General features: G+C 31.1%; 2 protein-coding genes across 2 annotated transcripts; one reads left to right on the top strand and one right to left on the bottom strand.

Moving 5' to 3' along the window:
• Nucleotides 1–6,038: 6,038 nt before the first annotated feature.
• Nucleotides 6,039–19,042, bottom strand: LOC105327142 (tryptophan 2,3-dioxygenase). The gene is made up of 14 exons (XM_020066756.3): nt 18,928–19,042; nt 12,486–12,532; nt 12,283–12,373; nt 10,698–10,765; nt 9,649–9,717; nt 9,485–9,546; nt 8,887–8,962; nt 8,488–8,601; nt 7,711–7,800; nt 7,552–7,587; nt 7,398–7,446; nt 7,182–7,316; nt 6,998–7,088; nt 6,039–6,823 (listed from the first exon to the last, which is right to left on the bottom strand). Exons 2-14 carry the CDS (start codon nt 12,528–12,530, stop codon nt 6,727–6,729), a joined length of 1,023 nt encoding a protein of 340 aa, XP_019922315.1. The 5' UTR covers nt 12,531–12,532; nt 18,928–19,042; the 3' UTR covers nt 6,039–6,726.
• Nucleotides 19,043–19,079: 37 nt separating this feature from the next.
• On the top strand, nt 19,080–22,066 carry LOC117680430 (tryptophan--tRNA ligase, cytoplasmic). Its single transcript, XM_034446452.2, has 8 exons — nt 19,080–19,293; nt 19,769–19,877; nt 20,344–20,463; nt 20,552–20,734; nt 20,824–21,037; nt 21,174–21,347; nt 21,559–21,699; nt 21,837–22,066. Exons 1-8 carry the CDS (start codon nt 19,161–19,163, stop codon nt 22,014–22,016), a joined length of 1,254 nt encoding a protein of 417 aa, XP_034302343.2. The 5' UTR covers nt 19,080–19,160; the 3' UTR covers nt 22,017–22,066.
• Nucleotides 22,067–23,590: the final 1,524 nt, after the last annotated feature.

Raw genomic sequence — 23,590 nt, 5'->3', positions numbered from 1 at the left:
AATTGACAGTTTGTGCTTGCTGATTTACAAGGAAAAAGCTTGCAAGCGATGACCTTAAAAATAAAATTAGGCCTTCATTTGTGACATTGTCTTCTATCAATTTACATTTCATTTTGTATTTAAAATTTTTACATGCAATGAAGTATATTACATTGTTTAAAACTACATTGCTTTGGTTTCCATTATAAATGAATCCCAAAACAAGATGTTTCCAAGCAATATTAATTTTAAGTATAGCAGAAACCTTTTTCCAGATGTTTTTTTATAAGTATACAGTCGAAAACCATATGTTTTGTATTTTCAATTTCTTGACAATACGCACAAAATTTATCAATATTTACATTCCATTTGCTAAGGTATAGATTATTTGGCAACAGATTGTGCAATAATTTAAAATTAAATTCAGCAATGCTTTTATCATTAATTTTTACAATTTTTTCATCATATATTTTTCGCCAACACAATGAGTTTATGTCGCTAAATTCATTTTTCCATTTACTCTCCATGATAGGTTTTTTGGATTTGTCATCAAGTAGTATTTTATAGAAGAAGCCAGATTTCGTTTTACCGATATCTTTTATTTCTCCTTGTAATTTAAAATGAAATTCATTTTTGATATTTATATATCTCCTCCTGCTTGTATCATTATGTATTTTAGAGTGAAAAACGTTTTTTAGTGTTAGATATTCACAAAGATAATTTCTTTTCGATTTTAATATAGTAGCTATTTCATTGAGCGATTTAAAACCATTATCATTCACAAGGTCTTTCACATAATGAAAGCCGCTTTCGAACCAGTTCTGAAAATATAAAACTTTTCCCTTGTATTTAAAGTTTACGTTAAACCAAATATTCTGCCGTAATATTTCTTCCACAGTATCAATGCTTTTTGGAGTTTTGCATTCATTAAATGCAGTAAATACCTCTTTGTAGAATTGTGGAAGTCCTTTCAGACTATTAAAATCAGAAGTGTTTGTTACATTTGATTCTAGAATATATTCGATTTTCATCTTATGATTTGCTAAACATGCATTTAAAAATTTACTTAAATTACTCTTATTTTGTGTAAGTTTTGAAATCCAAGCTGCTTTAGTAGCTTTAATTTTGATTTCTGGGTCAATTATTCCTATACCCCCCTCTTTCATCTCGCGAATTAATGTGTGCCTTTTGATGCGTTCACGATTGCCCCATAAAAATGAAAAAATTAGTTTATTTAATTTTTTAAAGTAATCATTTCCCGGATTTTCTAAAACCGTTGCAGTGAAAATGATTTTTGATAGAATAATCGAGTTTACAATTTGACATTTACCGAAGATTGTAAGCTTTCGACATCTCCACGAATCCAGTATCTTTTCAAATTCCTTTAATTTACATATCCAATTTTTTTCGTTACATATATTTTTGTTTAGTCCAACATATATACCTAAGCATTTTAAAGTATCTTTATTTATTCTTACTGACCCGTTATATATATATATATATATATATATATATATATATATATATATATATATATATATATATATATATATATATATATATAAAGCACTAAAGAAAACCAACAACACTCGTTATCTATAATGTCGGATCAAAAGATACACGGTTTTAAGATGAGATATAAAAAGGCACTAAAAACAAACCAACAACACGAACAATGAAGCAAAATATTGTCAAATTTTTGCGGCCTTTCTTCGGACAAAATAAAAACTACATATGAAAGGAGAAAAACATCTACAAAACTAGCACTAAACTAAAAACTAAATGATTTATAAAACACCGGATTTGAACGTGGTAACTACATCTTTGTATTAAAGATCATATGGTGGCATGGGACAATTTTTTTGATACATTTCATTGTAGCCAAGGGATGTGTGTCTTCGGAACTCTATAACTAGAATTTCCCCACTGCCCATTCAGCTCAAATACCTTTAATTTACTCTTTATAAGGCCAATCACCATTTCTGAAGAAAATTACTAGTCAAAACCTGTAAAATTTTCTACATACTGGTTTTTATGAGATTTATAACCTTTCATATTTTGCTAGGTTTTCATGATTTTTCAGCTTTTTAGACCCCCCCCCAGCCAATTCCCTGCAAAGGGTTGACCTTCCGTACCGTGTGCATGCTGCACCATCACATGTCTGAAACTGACCGGTGTATAGTTTACAATGTCCCATCCATCTACTTTTCGTGTTATTAACTTTCTCGTCTGTAACTTGCAATTTCCCTGTGTAAAGTCAACACAACGGTCATAGCCGCAGGTTTTGCATTTTACTTCTGGTTCTCAAGTACCTAACATATGACGCCTTCATATTGCATAATAATTTCAACAAGGGACATCCCTCTAACCAATGATAATCATTAAAATCATTTCATAAATTTTAGCAACACTCATAAGCCTTCAAGTACAGCAATTCTCAATTTTACAAAAATATTGACGGTTACTTTATCCGAAACTGTCCCTTGCTACATAAGCCCGAGAAAGAAATATCCCGTTCGACGCAGCGGACGGTCTGTGAAGGAGTGCTGAAAGATAACGCGAACGAGTTAATTTGCTAATTGAGTGTTGCTGTTAATTAGGTTGTACTAGTAAGATAATCCGTAGTAAAGGTTTGTAGGGGAGACAGGCTCTGTAAATGACCTCATAAATATTCACAAAAGTGTAAAAACTAAAAGGAGTTAGATAGAGAAAATAAAATGGATAAAAAACAATTAAAAATACCAAAATAAAAGAAAACAAAAAGAACTCGTACAAATTAAACCGATTAAGGAATGACTAATACTTGAATGATGGTAATATTGCGAGGAAAAAATTAGGATGCTTTAGTTGATGTTCATTTCGGTGAAGTCACTTAATTTATTCATGCTGTCAGGGCGGAATGGCTTCAATCTATGCATCCAAAACTTTTCTATGTTTTTCTCTCCGCATCTGTCCAGCTTGGGTTGTGATCATTAACAAAAATCATTATGTCCTCTCATTTGTGACCATCTAGTTAAAATGTTTCCCGACGGGTTCTTTAATTTTCTTAGTTTTGACGGTGGAACGATGGTTATTGATGCGCCTGCGGAGGTCTCCTGTCTCCCCAACGTATTGTTTCTGATAAAATTTACAATTTTTGAGGTATATACAATTGTCAGCACGACAAGAAATATTTGCGTAAATCTTGTAAGTACGGCCAGTAATTGGGCTAGAAAAGTCGTCTGTATCAGAGCTGTGTTTGCACAACAGCTATCTAGTGTCAGAACAAGTCTTAAAGCCACATTAGTTAGATGGTTCTTTAGTTTGGTTCTTAACACCATGTCCTTTAGGTTTCTAGGGCGCTTGAAAGCTGCCATTTGGTTATTTTATTGAAAACCTCAATCATTTTATCATTGCTGTAAAGTATTAGCAGGTTTTTCTTTAGAACTGCATTTTGACCACAAAGGACAGGTTGGTAAGTAGTGACAAATGGGACTTTGTTGTTTTCGTTTTTTAGGTTTGCATTTCAAATGGGATAATCGATCCTCTTTAGCTAAATCATCAATTGCATTTTGTACAGAGTGAGAGCTGTGGTACATAAGTGGGATTTTGGGAGGTTATTTTGCTTAGAATATAGTTCTTGAGTTGAACAAATACGTCTGACTCTGTTGGCTAGGCTTTTTGTTATGCCTTTAAACGTATGAGGTGGGTGGCAGCTTGACTTCATTAAATAGAGGTTTACAATTGACTAAAGTTGAAGTAGTGTCAAGAAACGTATTGTTGAATGAGGAAATTTCAGTCGTAAATTTGATAGAATGGTGAAAAGAATTGAATTAACAAAGGTAATAAAATCATCGAGGTTGTCAACCCACTCCATTTCGATGTCGAAAATGAAGCGCAAACTCACGAGCATGAGTATGTTACTGGCAAGATTTAACGTATGAAGCATTTGATTCGAAAACAAATCTGAGTGAGTAATTCAACATGGCTTGTAAAGCTGGGTTTTTTTTGTTCTGGATTTATAAAATTATGTCTTGGTACAATAAGCTCTACCCTGTGTAATCAAACTTTTCTAACGAGGGAGACAATATAAGAATGAAATCACCAAAACGCCTTGTAAATATGTTAATTTTCTTTGTGGTTAAGGGTGCAAAACACTGTTTCATATTTAACGTTTTAAGGACTTTTTTAGATGAGGGACGAGCAAAACTGACCCGTTTAAAACTGAATTGTAAAAATTGTGAATTTTGTAAATATTTAAAAATGATGCACATGTAACTTAATGCTAGAACTTTATTGGCACTCAAAACATGAGAAAAATAGACAAAAGGATACCTCATTATTAATTTTAATGCTGCACATTTGACAATTTTTAATAGAAATACACAAACCTTGAAAGAAGAGCAGTTGAAATCGAAAGGGGAAATTTCCAAAATAACTTCATTCAAACACATTATCATTTACCTCGTAAAAAAATTAGAAGAACGAAAAGAGATTTCCAACGGAGATTTATAATAGGGAATGATGAATTTTTTTTTCCATTCGGAAGTCACTCGGAATACCTCGCACAATTTTTCAACGTTATCATCCCGGCTTATTTATGGCTGATCAATGCAAAATCCCCGTACACTATCTATTTTTAGCCCTGTAATTAAGCCTGACAACCTAGAGGAAATCTTGGGATTTTTTCATACTATTGAATGAACATCGTCTTAATGAAGAAGTATTTATAAATATCGAATAATTTAAGAAAATAAGCGGCAAAAATATCTGAAGACAGATCCTAGTATTTTTTTTTTATAAAAAATATACACTAAGTGTATATCGGACGTTGTGTAATGTAAAGCAGACGATAAAATAAGGACAACTATGCCTTTGTTTTTTTTTTTTTCAAAGTTATAGAATTATTTCATAAAAAATGAGAGTAAACTGAACAAGTTAAATATTGAATCTAATTATTTTACACGTAGGCGTACACGTACAGTTCTATATCGTAACCCAAATTTTGGCTCGTGTACGTGTTAACAGATTTGTAATCCACACGTATCCGTAGACGTACACGTTCAAATGCTTAACCTCCCCAATGAAGCTTAAAATGCAAAATGATACCCTGTAACAGGTCATGTTACCAGGAATATGGTACTTAGGTGACCATCGTGGACAAAGGCCTCTTGTTTCTTGGCGTTTTGAAGAATTTTGAAAAAAAAGATAAGCCACTAATATGCTTCCGTACATGTGATCTTCAAAATATTATGATATTCTTATTACTGATTAAAATGACTTGCGTCTGTAAAGATTATTGTTGAAAATTGACACTCTGACATATAAAAACAATATACAGTAATTGTTTGGTAGGTTTCCAACCATGAGACCAATAATGCGAGAATATGTCATTGACATTTGTTAATATAAACTTGGTACAGTAAAAGTCAATATTTTATAGTTATGCAATTATTAAAATCAAATTATGAAAATTATGATATGTTGGACAAAGAAACAACGTTTAATATGAATACCGCAAGTTAACACAAGATAAATAGGGAGTCGCAGAAAAAAGGCAAACTATTACAGTATATTTCTTTTATTAATCGTATAACATTTGTTAATATTGAATTCAAAACAACATATTCAAAATCATGACAATCGATATTTCTTGAAATACATCGAAACATTAACATGCATACGTGTACAAGTATTAATTTAATAATTAATTTTTGTAAACAAATTATGAGCATATATGCTCAGGAGGCAATACTTATTATAAGTCCGTCTAATAATACAGAAGCATGTTAAAATCGTCTTGGTATATAAGAAAACTTTTAAACAGAAGCAAGCAATTCTAATTAATTTCATCAAAGGAAATCAATGCAAATTAATAAATTGTTCATGTATCCCCGAAAGAAACAACTGTTATAATTGGCGTTTGTTTTCTGTTAAAACGGTTGATCATGGTTTTCTTTACAGGCAAAACTTTGGTTTTCATGTTCAAGTGGAATTTAAACACTTAAAGAAGTGTTTCATACTTCAATAAACGGTTGATCATGGTTTTCTTTACAGGCAAAACTTTGGTTTTCATCTATCATCACACATTCTGCTAAATATTAAGGAGGTCAAAAGAAAGTCATTTCACACAACAGAACAGAAAACACATAGAAAATCTCAATTTCAATCGGCTCAGAATACAAGAAACTATCCTATATCAATAACATAATAAAAAGTATGATAATATTTGGATATTTCTGAAATAGCCAACTTGCCATATTTTTTTTCTAAAATATCAAGACATCAGTAAACTATTTATCTTATGATATCGATCAAGTTTTAAAAAATTCTTATACATTGAAATTGATAAAATGTTTTCATCGCAATGAAAATAAATGACAAAAAATATGAAAAAAAAAAACCTACGATAAACATTATGAAGAACGTACGGTTTTGGTTCTAGTCAATTCTTCTTTTAACTTGTCAAGCTCTTTGTTGTTTTTAATTTAATAATTAATTTAATTTTTTTCCTGGTTCTTCACCGAATCATATGCAAAAAGTGTTATAATTGATACATGTACGGAATTAAATACAAATTCAGGGAATAGTATTGGGTGTTTAAAATATTTAATTGAGGTTTTTTACCTGATCATTTGAAAATTAAAAAGTCGTTAAAACATTTTTTGTGCATATCATAAGCAATTCACATTCATATCTCTCTAACCAGAGTTTTACGTATCATAAACAATTAATTTCACCACATGTCCCTTAGATTCCTTCTACACTTTAAGGAACAGAATACGGTTTTTCCCCTCTCTTGTAATCTTCCGGGATGAGATATGCACCCATATTAAAAAATTCCATGAACACTCTGTATTTATCTCTGTAAATTAGAAAGTAAAATATTCTTTTTCGAATAAATTATGCATAAATATAATCATAATATATTTTATAATATAAAAGAAACAATCCCTTTCAACCATGTAACAACAAAAGTCAATGACGACTGAAATGGCAAACATTTGATTTAATTTTCTAGTTTCCCACTGTTGCTTACTGATTAGTCCTTTTTAAGTAGTCGTATCCCGAAGAGCCCCCTGTTCCAGTTTTCTTTCCAAGCATACGATGAACCATGAGAACATGCGTATCTGAAAATAGGAAAAGGGTACAAATATAATCTTCCTGTATATCATTAATATGATAAGTGATAATGTTTTTTGCTTTCTAAAAGTTATCCTTACGGCGCCATTTTGAGACTAAAGAGTCTATGTCCATAAAAAGCTTTATTGTATGGTATGCGCTTTGGAATTCCGGTTCGTCTTGGTAAAGTGAAATCAACAACGCTCCGTGGAAAGCTTCGAAAGTAAGTCTCCTATCTTTAAATTGAATAGACAAGAAAAAAGGTAAGAAAAATTTATCAAACGAAAAATGTCAACAACTCAGAAACATTTATTTACCTGGTATGGTTTCATAGGTATCTTCTTTCAGAATCTTATCAAATGCTTCCTATAAATATAAATGATCCAGAGAAGAGTAATTTTAATTTTTATTCATTGATGGGACACTAAAAAAAAACCTAAATTTATATTCATAAATTACATGTAAATTTACCTTATTTCCTCTATGATGCTCTTCCATTGTGGTATCCTAAACAAAAGATTTATATCTTTATTACATAAAAAAACCTTAAAACTGTTATATAAAGTGAAGAAAGTTGGGTAATAGCATTCATATATATATATTAGGAGACTTATTTTAAAAAGATATTACCTCAGCCCATGTTTTCATCATTTCACTCAGCACGTTAAAATACTGAACCCGATCCCTGACATAGGTACCAAATACATTTTTTAGCCATGTCTGAAAGATTTGTATGTCAAACATTTAATAGTTGTCATAACGCAATAGTTTCCCGATCAAAGACAAAAGTGCTTAAAATAATGTCTTATAAATATGAATAATTTTTCAATGCATATTCACTCGGGTTAATAAAACAAAAACAATTGTTAAATAAACAAAATAAATTTTATAAAGTTTACGCCTTAAGCACGCTTTTGGATTTTAATATATGCATATACTGTTAGTATAACTATCAAAGAGACTGATTTTGCGGATGTAATTCATAAAAATAAAATGAATCTTGATTTTCCAAGGATAATTTTTGGGGATTTTATTAATGTTTTTTATTCGACATATTATTATTTAAATATGAATTAGCTGAGATTTGCTGAGTAGGCCCTTTGTAAATGGGAAATTTGCTATTTCTTTAATGCAATACACTAATTGATAGTATAGAAACATTTAGGTAGCATTCAACACTATTGACACTAATAGGTTAAGAAATCGAGGTAGATGATTTCGTGGTTCGGTGTTTCGTACTGGCTACAAAAGTAGCATTCAATAAAATATAACGCAGAGTCTTCTGACACAGGTTATAAATTTTTGGCAATGCTAATCATCTATATATCAAAATGATCTAATAAAGAATGCAATATAATGTTAAAATTCAAAGCAGTATGTTTGAATGTTACGATAGTGTTTCTTTACCTCTGCAACTGAAAATAGGGTATCCCCTTTTTCTGAGTCTTTTGCTACCTCGCTTTGTTCTGTATTGAGAGCATCTTTGTAATCCTTTCCTGGTTGATCCTGCTCTCGTGTCTCCTGAGGAAAATAAAATACGACATAGGATGACACAATCGACTTTCAATTTATAAAATAACAAATGCCATTTTCGTTTATCCAATCGAGATCGTTACCAATCAAAGCATTAAGTTTAGATTTTTGCAAGCATATATCATGGTTCTACCATGCAAATCTAAATGTAAATACAGTAAAATGTTAGTGTTAGATTTTACTATAAGCGCCAGTATAAGAAGAAAAAAATAGTTCGTATCATTATGTGTAAAATTTGTTCAAAAGAGACAGAATAAAATCTATGTAACTTACTGGTCTTAGACCAAGAGTATTTTCAATCTGGCGAAACTGTAGACTTTGAAATCCTGATCCGCTCTTCAAATATTTTCTTTGAATGAAAGCATTTTAGGGGTTAAGGTAATGTATAATTACATTTAGTTATACCTTTAATTAATTCAAATAAAAATATCAAGGTACCGCATATTTTGATCCAATCAAAGTTCAAATTTGAATGGTGTTCATTTGATCTTTGTTCTATACAACCTTTCATCATTAAATTATATATTATATAAATTGGACTTTTTAGTATTAAAATCTTGTGACGTCATTTAGAATTTTTAACAATGAAACAATTTTGTCAAAAAATACTACATCTTAATAAATATTATTTTTCGTCAAATTTATATATTTTAGAAACCATGACAATTTTTTTGTTGAATTTTTTTGAACGTAAAATATGAAAGTTCTTTTTCGATTGTTAAATACTTAGAATACGTTCAAGTTCCATTTGAAAAAAACCAACATAAAATTTAAAAAAAAAAGACAAACAAAAACCCCCGGAAAAATAGCTTCTTTGGTGCATTAATTAAATACATTTGTGATTTTAGGGTCCTAAAAAAAATTAACTTACCTAAAATTCAGGAAAACTGCAGGTGGCATAGTCTCAATTATTTCGAAATGCTGAATAACTACCTACAACATTTTAATAACTAACAACATGTCCCTTCTTTTATCCCTTAAGCAATACAAGTCAAATTAAATCCAATTATTGTATATATAATACAGTGACTGTACCTTCAAAATTAAAATGCATCGTCCTAATTTTGTGGTGATTCCAGACAAATGTGTCCGTTCTTCAATTTTCTATAAAAATTGAAGTCAAACACAAAATTACATATTTTAATGTTTGAAGATAATTTATTGTTAGTACCATAAAATAGGTTAAAAAAGGACACCATCATAATTTTGTGCAACTAATGATAAGTTTTTTATAAAGACTACTATTGTTGGTAAAATGTCCAAATTATTGTCTCGTTGAGAAACAATATCATAATGCTCACAAAACTATATACTAGTAAGTGTCCCTTATTAAACTTTTTGCAATTTTATCTTTAAATTTCTTTTAAACATAAAATTATATTTTGATGTTTTAATTTGAGTTCATATTATATGGAAAATAATAGTGTTAATAAACTATAAATTTGCAAAGTATTAGTATTTCAATAAAAATCAATGAAATGTCCACCAATACCTAATATTAGCATCACAAAAATTTAGGCGGACGAGGGGGGGGGGGCAGTCAAGTAACTTGGGAATACTCTGATTAGGACTTTCTAAATATATAAAAATAAGCCTTTTGTTTGTCGGACGTTCGAGAGTACAGAAAAATTGTGAAGAAATTAATACCCCATCAGTAAATAGACCTTCCCCCTCTTTTGGCGCATGAATCACCCAGCTGTATGACTCTGAAACTTACTATATTGAAGTTTTTTTATTTTTATAATTATGATAAGTAGAGTAGAAAGGAATTACTTCCCACAATTTCATATTATAAAAACCGTCTTGCTTGCCCTGGTCTACCTGGTCTATAAACTCGGTGTGCATATAGCTGTTCAATGGTTTTTGGAAATATATTATTATTGTATTTTTACTATCTAATAGCAAACCCTGCATACTACTTGTACTACACATTTCACATACGTGCCTCTAATCTGCTGGTGCCCAAGTCATGTAGATTTTTGCAAAAATATATGCATTTCATCTTATAGACTGTATTAACACAGTTTACCTGACAAAAAAATAATGAATTAATAATTTTTTTATTTGGAAAAAGGAACACATACAGGCTCTTTAAATATGTCTATGACGCCTTTAAAATCTTCGAGTATCTGTTTGAACCATATCTCAAATCCTGTAAATAGAATTAGACAATCAATGAGGGACTTCCTGGTCTTATGAATGATTTTGTGTCAACTTTTGGTGGAAGATTGTCTAGATAGTATTTTGATAGGCTATAGACAATATCTAACTTCGTAAGCAATATTATTCAGTAGATGACGTGATTATATTCGATTGCTGTTCTTTTAAAGTTTTGAATGCTTTAAATGAATCCTTTAACCGTAAAAGCACCTTTACTTGGTACGGATATAATCTTTAGAATGATTTTGTACATCTTTGAACCCTTTTGTCGGTTATCTAGTAATAATGAATAGTAAAGTACATAACATAGTTAAGATGTTCGTTGTTTTTAGCCGGACTCAATATTAATGCGGAAGGAATTTATTTGATTTAAATAACTTTTGTGTACATATTAATGCCATTTGGAAATAACGGCTATAATGACCTAAGTGTTTATTTATAGTTATTCCAGTAACGGAAGATGTGCATATACTATCATGATTTCGCAAACTTTGTTTGGCTATGTAGGGAAGATATTTTTTTTCATTTATATACAAGTGTATACTATTTATATTATTAATTATGTTTGTTTTAGGAGATGTACATAATATTTAAATATCATTTGATAAAAAAATGATGAATAAAATCTTAATATTTTACTTTTGCTTTATTTTCATCAACATATATAAACTGGCCAATGTCACTGCTTTCTATTATCTCCTTAGCTTTATATATAGTTATATTTTTTCTGTCTTTTTTGTTATGAAAAGGATATAATGGTTTTTTTTCATAACAATAACAATATTTTTTCAAAAGGTTTCTATCTTTGTTTTACAAAAACAAAATTATAAAAGAGATTTTGATAATATTTTTTCTTTTAACACTAATTAGTAGTTTAGAAAAGCTAAATATCTACTTTAAATTTGTCTCGCATTTTTCTGCCATAAGTATTTTCAAATATCAAAGAACAACACTACGAGGAAGAACTTTGTTTGCCGGGCTCATTAATTAAGCAATGTCCAAGTTATAGCTACGGTGTCGGATGTGACTGATCGTTTTAACAAAATTGTAGTTCCAAATCAAAAGAGAAGTAGAATGATAGCATGTTAGTTGATTAGTGATAGTTTACATCTGATATATCTACATATATGAATGGTAATCTTCTTGTGTGTAACATCCTGAATACTTGGAGATGCAATGCAAAGTTGCCGAGAGGCAAAATACACTAATACCCAAGAGCATTTTATAACATTAGAAATCCCGTTATTAAGCTGATTGTAGAAGTTGTTCAGAAAATTGTTTCGAAAGCATGGCCAACAGTTTATCTTAGTTGGGGTGTTACATATCTGACCCATTTATCATATTTACGATATGAAAAGAATCATGTCATTCAATGTGTCTGTTTCTATTTATTCTGTTATGATGTCATTTCATGAAAACGTTTTCAATACACATCAATGAGCCCGGATATACATGTATGTACTCTGATTATTTCGATACTATACTTATAGACATCTTTATATGTTAAACCTTGATGAACGATGATGAAGAGGTGTTCCTCGGCAACCCGGTTTCCTGCCTTTTCGCTCTCTAGTTCCTGGCATGTCAGCAACTTATCCAACTAAAGAAATTATCATGTAAACAATAACAACACCATTCTTAAGTATTATCATGATGAAGTTTTTAACATAATCATTTATATATAAGATTCAGAATTAAACACAGTTCCTTACACCAAGGTAGGTTTCATATGTTAGTTTCTTTGGTTCATCAGACATATCTGAAATGTAAACGATAAATTTTATGAAGGGTACCGTAATTATATTTTACTAATGCGTTTCAAAATGTAAAGAATTTATCACTTGGTCCCTACCATACTTTGTAATTCAGACCATTTTAATTAAAATTAGACTTGCAAAACCGATCCTCTATGACACGCTTTACAAGATTTAACAAAGCCCCTAACAAATCACGTATTGCTTGCTTTATGTGTCGAAATTCAGTCCAAGGTTTTTGCATATTGCCAACACTCCGTGTCCTTCAAGTTTGACAGAATTTGGTGAACTTTTGAAATTGAATCATAACGAAGTTATTTAAACCCCACGTAATAGAATACAAAATGCCTGCACCAGAGTAACTGCTTACACCTTTGGTATTTTACCACGTGTGACATGAATTTCGTAAGCTATAACTGAATTTTAACTGATAAGTTTTTTTGAAAGTATTCATAAACCTACTTTCAATTTCGATAAACAAGTCTAAAATAGCAAAAATAAGGATAAGGTGGACACGTTTTGGCGGATCCAAGTCAGCGGTGGTTTGCTTCAAAATATATACTTGCAATGGATAATATTGAATGATTATGTAAAGAACGAAAAAATTAAATTTACTGGTAACTTTTTTAGCGTTTACATAGATGTTAAAATTTGACAAATGTTGAACAAATACAATGAGCCAATTCGTTTTTTGAATGTGCGATTTTAGTTTTCATGAATGATCTTTCCAGAACGGGGTGACTAATTAACGTCGCGGTGGCAATTGTAGGACGATTTAATCATCGGACAGTTACATGTACCTTGGATCTGAAAACTGTGGTTTAAGATATGCAAAATAAACCTGTTATTATACTAATGTTTTTAAGTAACATCCATTTTTATTCCACTACAGATTGGTAGTAAACTTTATACATTATTTTGTGAAACATGAACAGATGGTGTTAACAACTCTACATCTGTATGGATTACAGTTTTATCTGAAATTCTTATTTGGTGTAATGATAAAAATTATAGTGAGATTTGACATAAAGAACAATATTCAGAATAGAGGTACGACGCACTATGCACACACGCTCTAATTTAAAATAAAATGAAAAATTGGAATTTTTCCGAGTCAGCTGCAACAAACAGAAAAAGGCCATGCACATGATAATTGTATCATACATGTATTAATGTATAAAAATGTTTATATCTGCGCTTGCGTGGGGTTGCATCTAGTTGTTTAAATAGACGGACATGTGGTGACAACAAACACTGCCTAAATGAAAAGTCCAAAGGAAATATACAGAACAGGACCAGAGCAAACAGTGATCCCTAAAAGATTAGAGTTAGGTTCAGGTGCCATGGAAGATTAGCTTCATCTGCTGACAGGTCACAGCTGCATTGTGCTCTTTGTCAAATTCGGGAAAAACGGAAAAATCAATAGACAATTAAATGATTAATTATGGTCTAACAATAAGTATGAGAAACGTCAGTCAGCATGCTACCAAGTGGAAGATTGTATTTGCAGGCAAAGTCGTTGTATTTACCATAGAACGTACGAAAAGATGACTTTTATCGAGACTGTTCATAGTCCTGATTTATCAAAAGTTTCTCAGTAGCTTGCCTTGCCCTAGGAACTGTTCATACGTAGAGTATGCCCTTGCGTATCGAATTAAATGAGAGGAAAAAACTCCATATGCAGGTGATGAAGGTATATTGCTAAATAGGTAAGGAAAGTTGACTATAGAAATATTGAAGCCATCACGTTTATCTTAAAGTTTTGTTGTTAGGTTACCATCAATGTCCCTTACCAGTAAAATTTTCAAATGTGATACACATGACGCATACTTTGTGGTATCTTTTATTTCAAGTACACTGGGATAAATCGAGTCGACATCAGTATGAAGTAACAATTGTTTTTTGATAATACGTCGTTGATATACCTAAATGTTGAGCTGAAGGCCACAGCGCGGCGCAGTACAGTTAAGGCGGTCAATAAAAATATGGGCAAATTTTTGTGATGAAAACACGCATACTTTAGTTAAACTGGCATGTCCTTTTTAAAATCAATAACAGTCACTCAAATGCAATATATTTCTAAAATATATATATAACAGTACAATATTTTATGTTCATAGTGGTCACGTGATATGGCAGTCGCATGGTACAAGCAGATGTATTTGTGGTTTTGAGGTCATTTAAAAAATTCAATATTGCAAGGGCATAATCATGTCAAAATTCACAACTGAATAATGAAATAACTTGATGTTATATCGTAGATTTTGAAAAACGGTGCGAACTTTTAAAGATAAGAATATTTGTTAGTAGAAACCGTAATTTATAATGCATATGTTGAAAAATTTTGAAGGTCACAGGGTTAATTTCATTAAAAAATAATTAATTTGTAAGATTTTACAAGGATCGTAGAATTTTTAAGTTAGATAGCATATTTCAAATTCACATGTAAAAGTTTTTCTGGAACAGGTAAGTGTATGCCCTTGCAATTGAGTGATTTATTTAGGTACTCAGATTTTAGATATACGATATTTTATACAAAACCGAGGTGGCTTCTTTATACGATACATACTTTTAACAAAATGAAAATAAGACTATATAGGTAGCATTCTACTTATAATAATTTTAAACAAAATATTCATTTATACTTTTCCGTTAATGTATGACATTTATTTTTCTTCGCTATAAAACTGCACGATAGCCTTCAATGATTTAACTTAATGCGTCATTTTGAAGCATATGACGTCATATTTTGTAGTACAGCGAGAACGACATCTCGCTTATTTTTCAGTGTGTACGATATAACGGACATCAAAATTGTAAGTAATAGCATTTGTTGTTTTTAATTAAAAGATAAGTATAAGTTAATTTTACTAATAAATAGATTAATAAGTACTTTCGAGGTTTGTAATATACTGTGATGTCATAATGTACATTTCCCGTACTTTTTGTCTGAACGGAGTTTATTGACAGCCTTAACTGTTGTGCGGGGTGATTTTTTTTTTTCACGTACAGGTTTTTGAATGAGTTCTGCTTCATATGAATACAAAAATGGTCTGCTAAAAACGAGCGCAATTGGTATGCATGGGAATTCAAACAGACTATTTTCCAAAAACTACATAGATGTATATCAGAAACCCAAGCATCTTTACAATATCTTTTCAATATCCACTTCAGAGTACTTCTGTGCACAATCCGAGTGGTTTTTAACAAAATAGTTTTGCAAATGACCTACGACAAGGTAGAAACTTCGTCAAATAGAGAGAATGTATTGCATTTCAATATAATTTGGCAATACCGTGCAAGTATAATTTAAACATGCTGCATTATTGTGTTAATTATTTAAAGGTAAGCCATAGCGCCTCGATATATATCACTGACTTATATCGCTTACTCAGAGTTTCAGGATTTAGTCCAATGTCTCTTATATTTTCCTTATATTCTGTTTGTCCAAAAGACGTGACTATAATTTCTGGGGTATTTCAAACCTGGATCGAAGCAGAAACATTTTAGAGTTAAATAGGCTTTAAAAACAACGATACGTTTGTTACTTTCATTATATACCTACTTTAAAACTAGCCTTTATTCATTATACCCCCCGCAAACAAAGTTTTGGGGGCCGGGTATATAGAAATAACCATCTTCATCTGTGCAATCGTGTCCGGTCCAAATCTTTCCTTTGGAGGAGCGTTAAAATATATTACTTCAAACAAACATTGCTTATGACTTGAAGTTTCGTCATGATTTTGACCGAAGTCATTTCTACAAGCTCAAGGTCACCTCAAAAATTCCTGTTCAGGTCAAATCTTGTATTGAGAAATAATTAGAAGCTAAAACGTGATATAACAATTGCCTTGGCAAGTTCAAGGTCACTAAAAAATGACGCAGTACAGAATTTTTAAAATATATATTATATTTGTTATATTTTCTTAGTGCAAGGTTTTTTGAGTGAGCTTGCTCACGGTACCTCTAGTTTAACCTGGAATATAATGATTTCACGGATATCATATTCGGAAGTTGCTGCAAAAAAAATGAAAAGGTTTAAAGTTGACCTATGCAATTCGTTTGACGTCGGTTAGCGTTATCTTGTTAGATATGATTAAAACATTCCTTTGACATCTATTAACGTTATCCAGTAAAATATGACTAAATCATCCATTTGACGTCTGTAAGTGTTATCTGGTAAGGAGTGACTTAAGTATACGTGACGCCCATTACGGTATCCATTTATATGTAACTAAATTATCCGGTTAACGTCTGGTTGCTGTTTCAAGTCAGTTAGACATAACTACATTATCCGTTTGACGTCTGTGAACATTATTAGAATATATGTAACTTTAATTAACATACCTTTGAACTTCTGTTAACGTTATCCGGTTAGATGTGACTCAGTCATCCATTTAATGGCTGTTAACGTTATACGGTTCGATGTGAGCCAGTCATTCATTTGACGGCTGTTAACGTTATACAGTTAGATGTGAGCCAGTCATTCATTTGACGACTGTTAACGTTAACGGTCACATATAACTCAGTCATCAATTTGACGTCTGTTCACGTTATCCGGTTAGATGTAACTAATCAAAGTTATTGTTTTGCCTCGGACTAAAATGTCTTTACGTCATTGGATGAATCGCGTCAGGTGATTGCCTTATAAACTTCTTTACACAACGAGCGTCTACATTTATACGGCAACATGACGGACGTAACGCTCATTTGAGCTGATATTTTTACATAAACGTTCAACCATACCTTTAATTTTTTAACCCCAAAATATTAAGAGTAACCCCTTTGACCGTGACGTAATATTACGATCCTACAATGGCATCCAGGTTTGCACAGACGACTGACGAGAAAGGTAAAAAAAAAAAAAAAAAACTCGGCTCCGCCTCGCCTTCTATGGACTTTACCGACCCCACAAATTTCTGTAAACAGTCAGTAACAAACCTAATAAATTATAATGTTCGACGGTTGTTGGCGTAATCCGGTCAGATGTAAGTATTAAAAGTTTGTGTTTGACGTCTGTTCGCGTCAGTTATATAGATGTAATAAAAGTAGAAAACGATAAGAAAAAGAAATACCTAATGAAGTGTATGTAAGAATAATCATTTATTTTGAAAATTTCAGGTATAAAAAAGCATCATTTTTCATGGAATCGCCAATGTATGTACACAATCTTATATAAGTTCAAGTTTTAATATACAAGAAACACTTTGGAAGAAGGAAATCCGAATGAACGAATAAATATTTACATTCAGAGTATATTTTCCCATCTGATTGAATTGGAAATCTACCACGTTCAAATTCCTGTGAATACACTAAGCCAATTCATGTGCCATGAGCACAAATATAAACGTCATTACGTGTTTTGAGTATATTAATTATTGTAAGAATAAATGAAACCTTCAAACTTACATAACCAATTTGATATATACTCATTGATAATAATCATTTAATCAAATCATTTCATCAATAATTTTTTTTTCAACAAAGTTTCTGGCACTATATGTTAAGTCGCGCAGGCGAAATAAATAACACGTTTATATGACTGTTTCATATCTCTGACTAAGAGTGTATATGGTGGCTTTAAAACGAATACACAAATATATCATACAAATAGGCAACAATCTATTAATAAGAAAAATAAGGAAATATGTTTTGCCATGTGATATACTATCACGGGGTTATTATTGTAGATAAAACTACTACTCAGTTCTTTAAATGATGCACATAAAATTGGTTTAAAATAGAATTTTTTATATAAACAAAAAATGGGTGATATTTAGTGATTTTTTTTTTATAGAAATACACTCTGTAGCTTTTTTTTGTTAATAAATGTGTCTTTAAAATTCTAACGACCACATATACAGTTGCGTTAAATTAATAATTATGGAGACACTTTTTTCTTAAAAGTTATTTATTTTTTCCATAATTTAAAAATGAAATTAAATAAATATATTTCTAAACATCTTCAAAATTACTCATTATTAAATATTAGAACGATAAATTTGCATTCACTTTTCCCATTAATTTTAAGTAACAATATCCTATTTTACTTACAATGTTTTCCTTCAAATGGAAACTTATATATCAATTACCATACATGTGTAAATAAAAAATATCCTTTTTTAAATAAGGGTGTTAATGAAGCAAGTATATCATCTGTTCATTTTATGTATTATATTTTTTTGCCATACGATACATTATTTCAGTACCGAGGAAACAAAACTGCATTCATGAAACAGCAAGGTTTCAACGTTTACCAAGAATTCCGTAACTTAGATGTTTTAACCAGATTGAATGTAGTCGTCTATATTAAGTAATTTATGGTCGGTCGTGTTGGCACGCAGATGATGATTAATTAGATGAAATAAAAAAAAATTAACGATGAATTTATAAAAATTACCTGAAAAGTATAATCACGTTATTTCTTCGTGATTCCTAACGATATCTGATTAAACCTTTAGAAAAAAGATCTTTTATTTGGCAGATACCGATAAAAAGGATTGCCAAACTAACGCTGTTTTGATTGGTCGATTAAAGCCCCACCTATTTTGATTCTTGTTCTTTCTCATTTTGATATCGGGAGATTATAGGTATCAGACGTAAACCGGAGTTTGTATCGAAACCAAACGAGTAATGTCTGATAGTCAAGGAATGAACAAAAATGGGTCAAATGTTGACCAACCTGGGGCTGATGAAGAGGACATAGTCAATCCTTGGGAAGTCTCAACACACTCTGCAAAAGGGGTAGACTATGACAAACTCATAAGTAAGTTTTTTTTAAAAATTCGTTTTCATTAGTATTTGTACATACACGTTTAAAAGATAGTATGTCTACTTTCGTTTTCAATTGTTTAAATGTAATTAAGAATCGTTCTGCTGTCAAATTTTGTTAGAACAGTCAGATGCTAAAAACAACACTTTGTAACGTTTGGTGTGATAATGGCTCTAAAATTCCACTTTTAATTTGGATGATGCAATCTAAACATAATGCATATTTAAAAATTTTAGATCATATCTATTCATAGAGGCATGTTACGTCATAATGCATAATTTTAATGACTTTAATTAACAAACAGATACAATGTATTATATATCAATCAAACTTAAAAATATATGAATATTATAACGAAAATGTTGGTCGATCTTATAAGTCAGCTTGATTTAATATTCTTAATGTACTATATCTAGAGTATTTATATAAGAAACCAATCAACACAACTCTTTTATATTGACGTAAATAGCAAGATTCGGAAGTACAAAGATTGACGATGCTTTAATTCAAAGAATCGAAAAGGCTACAGGAAAACCAGTCCATCATCTTCTCCGGAGAGGCATATTCTTTTCACAAAGGTTTACCATATCTTGTCATATGTTTGGCTTTATGATTCAATCCTAAAGGGATTCAAAATTTTAAACCCAGTTTCCAATTTAATTGTTGACAACGAAAATATTAATCTTTGTACGAGGAAGAAATTGAAGATTAGATAAGTGTTTAATTGGTTCCTTGTCTTATGATATTGCATTTGTTTATTCATAGACAGTATGATTATGAGTACGACATGTGCTCATTGAAATATAAGGAAATAAAATAATATTTATCCATATAACAACCATATTTTACGCAATTGATCTCTATAATTCATGATAAAATACTTAAGAATGAAAAATGACAATATCAAACTGTCAACCATATATATATATATATATATATATATATATATATATATATATATATATATATATATATATATATATATATATATATATATATATATATATATATATATAATGTTTTGGAATTTCGATATTATTCCAGGGACATGGAAATGATTCTAGATGTTTATGAAAAGAAACAGCCATTTTATCTATACACCGGTAGAGGACCATCATCAGAAGCTATGCACATGGGTCATCTTATTCCATTTATTTTCACAAAGTACGAAATTATTAAAAAGAACGCTTTAGTAGCCTTAACTTAGCATTATTGTTAAACTTAAAATTCATTTTATTTTTATAATATTCAGATGGCTGCAAGACACATTTGACGTACCCCTTGTTATTCAGCTGACCGATGACGAAAAGTTCCTGTGGAAAGACCTTACCCTGGACGAAACTAACCATCTGGCCTTTGAAAATGCTAAGGATATCATTGCATGTGGTTTTGACGTCGAAAAGACATTCATCTTCAGCGATCTGGATTTCCTCACGTATGAATAAATAAAAATATTTTACCAAGAACTTTGCTTTGATTGTTATTTCTCAACCTAAACTCATATGAAATTTTTTGTTTGAATAGGAACAGTCCTGCTTTCTACAGGACAATATGTCGAATTCAAAAGCTGGTGACGTACAACCAAGTCAAGGGTATTTTTGGGTTTTCAGACAGCGACAGTATTGGTAAAATTAGCTTTCCTGCCATTCAAGCTGCGCCAAGCTTTAGTTGCATGTTTCCTGAAATATTCAGTGGCAGGACCGACATTCCCTGCCTCATCCCATGTGCAATAGATCAGGTATTTTATTCAAGGCTGTCTCAATTATTCTAATGAATATCATTTCAATTTTTACAATATTTTTACAATAGTTTTACCTCGACACGTATTTCTGAAACAAGATCATTATATACATGATTTCATGATGTACTTGTAGGACCCATACTTTCGAATGACTAGAGACGTTGCTCCACGGATGGGTTGCTTAAAACCTGCTTTGCTCCACTCTACATTCTTTCCGGCTTTACAAGGGGCACAGACGATGATGAGCGCTAGTGATCCTAATTCTTCAATATTTGTCACTGATACGGACAAGCAAATCAAGGAAAAGGTATAACATTCCTCAACTTTAATATGTCTAAAAAATAATCCTCCCTCTAAGAAAAAAAGTAGAAGTAAAATCTACAAATCCTTCATGTTTTATAATGAGATTACGTTGTCATCACTTGGTATATGATTTTAGCAATGCTTTGCAAAAATGAAAGTATGAGCCATATTTCGAAGGTGATTTAAAGTATTCTGTGCCAAACTCCTTTTTTCAGATCAATAAATATGCATTTTCCGGAGGTGGTGCCACTGTAGAAGAGCATAAAGCAACGGGAGGAAACTGTGAGATAGATGTGTCATATCAATATCTGACGTTCTTCATGGAAGATGATAAACGACTTGAAGAAATTCGAAAAGTATTGATACCTGTATTAAGTTGAAGCTTGAATTATTCACTCTTTCACTCTGATTTAGTTAAAATAAGTTCTTTAGTTTGAAGTTGATAGTGCAATTGAAATACATGTACACGTAACTTTTTTTATCCATTTTCCAGACATATGCTAGCGGTGAATTAATGACAGGATCGTTGAAAATGGAACTGATAGAAATTCTACAAAAACTGGTCGGCGAACATCGTAAAAGGCGCGCAGAGGTTACCGATGACATGGTCAGACAGTTCATGAAGCCAAGAAAATTGAAATATGATTATCCTCCCGCGGAAAGCAAGAAGTGACATTTCGTGTTTCTTTAAATCACGCACCCATGAAATACTGGATAATTGAACTTTGGCTGAAAAAATAAAAAAAGTGGTTTTGCAATAACTTTAAAAATATCTTAGGGATTGTTTGTGTAAAAGCCTGTGCATGCTTATCTATATTTTACCGCTCTGATTTTAATTAATATGTGCTGTTACAGTGTAGTTTGAACAATAAATTTCATAAATATCATTATATGCTTTAATTAATGTGATTTTGTTAGTTTCTGTAAATCTAAGATGTTTGCGTATTCGTTTTAAACGTGATCCCTGAAATAACATTCTTGCTTGTTATATTGAAAAAATAAAAAAAGAAAAAGAAAAAAGTAAAATACGAAACCGAAACTGAAAAGCCAAATAATTGCCCTGTCGTAACCTCTAAACGCTCCTTTTTGCATCTGGTTTCAGTAATGACATTAGTCAGGTTAAGAACATTGCTGTGTTACCAGGACTGCCCCAATTTGAATTTTTGCGACCATCACCTTTTTGCATTGCAATCGATTGCAATCGATCGATCGATCAAACACCGACCTTGTCTGCGACATAATTATCAGTAAAAAGAAAGGCAATTTGAATTTGATTCTGAAGTTTTGTTATCCTATTTGGACAATGCAACTTGAAGATGTGATGTCGACTTATTTGTCACTCCATGTTTTGAAAGGATCAATACATAGGCCATCAAAAGACACCAAATAGTAAATAATACTAACATAAATAGTTATCACATTGTCTAGAAATCAAAACACATTTTAAAAGTACGTGTTTTTAACTTCTCGAATGGTATATATACAATATAAATTGATATCATAAATTAAACCAGGCAAGTCATTTTTAGGTACTTCACTACACTAAGACTTATACTTTTTAAGACACTACGTCACAAGATGGCGATTTAAATGTTTTGTGAATCTGTTTGTATCAATCGATTCAGATGTATATCGTCATAGCTCAGTGGTTAAAGTATCAGGCTTGTGAACCGCAGGTAATGAGTTCCAATCCACCTGGGGCTTTTGTTCATGTTTACTGAATGACATTTTTGAAACTAAAATTGTACATTTCTCGCCTCTTTGATATATATAATTCTTATCCATCATTCTTTCTATCATAATCAAGTAAATTTCTGCTGATTTGAGAAACTATTTCAAGGTGTAGTGAGGTACCTTAATTAAGTCTTATTAAGAGATTTTAAAAAATACAATGAAAGCCTGTTTCAGTCGTATATTCGATCATGACCAAAATAGACAACATATACAATTCTTTACATTATGTCCTCAACTTCTAAATTTTCAAGACATCATGTACAGTTGTTAAATAGGAGTTCTGGTGAAAATGTGATGTAGATAGACGTTCAGATGTATGAAACTATACATATATAACGATGATTTATCGAAAATCTGATACCTTGTTGCGAATGCCTTGATCACTAACCACCAATCGCAAAAAATAAATGAATAAATAAACAAGTGAAACTGTCAGCCAAAAAGTGTACAGGTGGCCTTTCTGATAAGGGTACGGTACCCAATAAGATTAGTAATTTAAAAATAGAATTTGAT

This window comes from Magallana gigas, chromosome 2 (assembly GCF_963853765.1).
Source record: "Magallana gigas chromosome 2, xbMagGiga1.1, whole genome shotgun sequence".
Lineage (NCBI taxonomy): Eukaryota > Metazoa > Mollusca > Bivalvia > Ostreida > Ostreidae > Magallana > Magallana gigas.
This window is presented reverse-complemented; position numbering and strand designations above follow the sequence as displayed.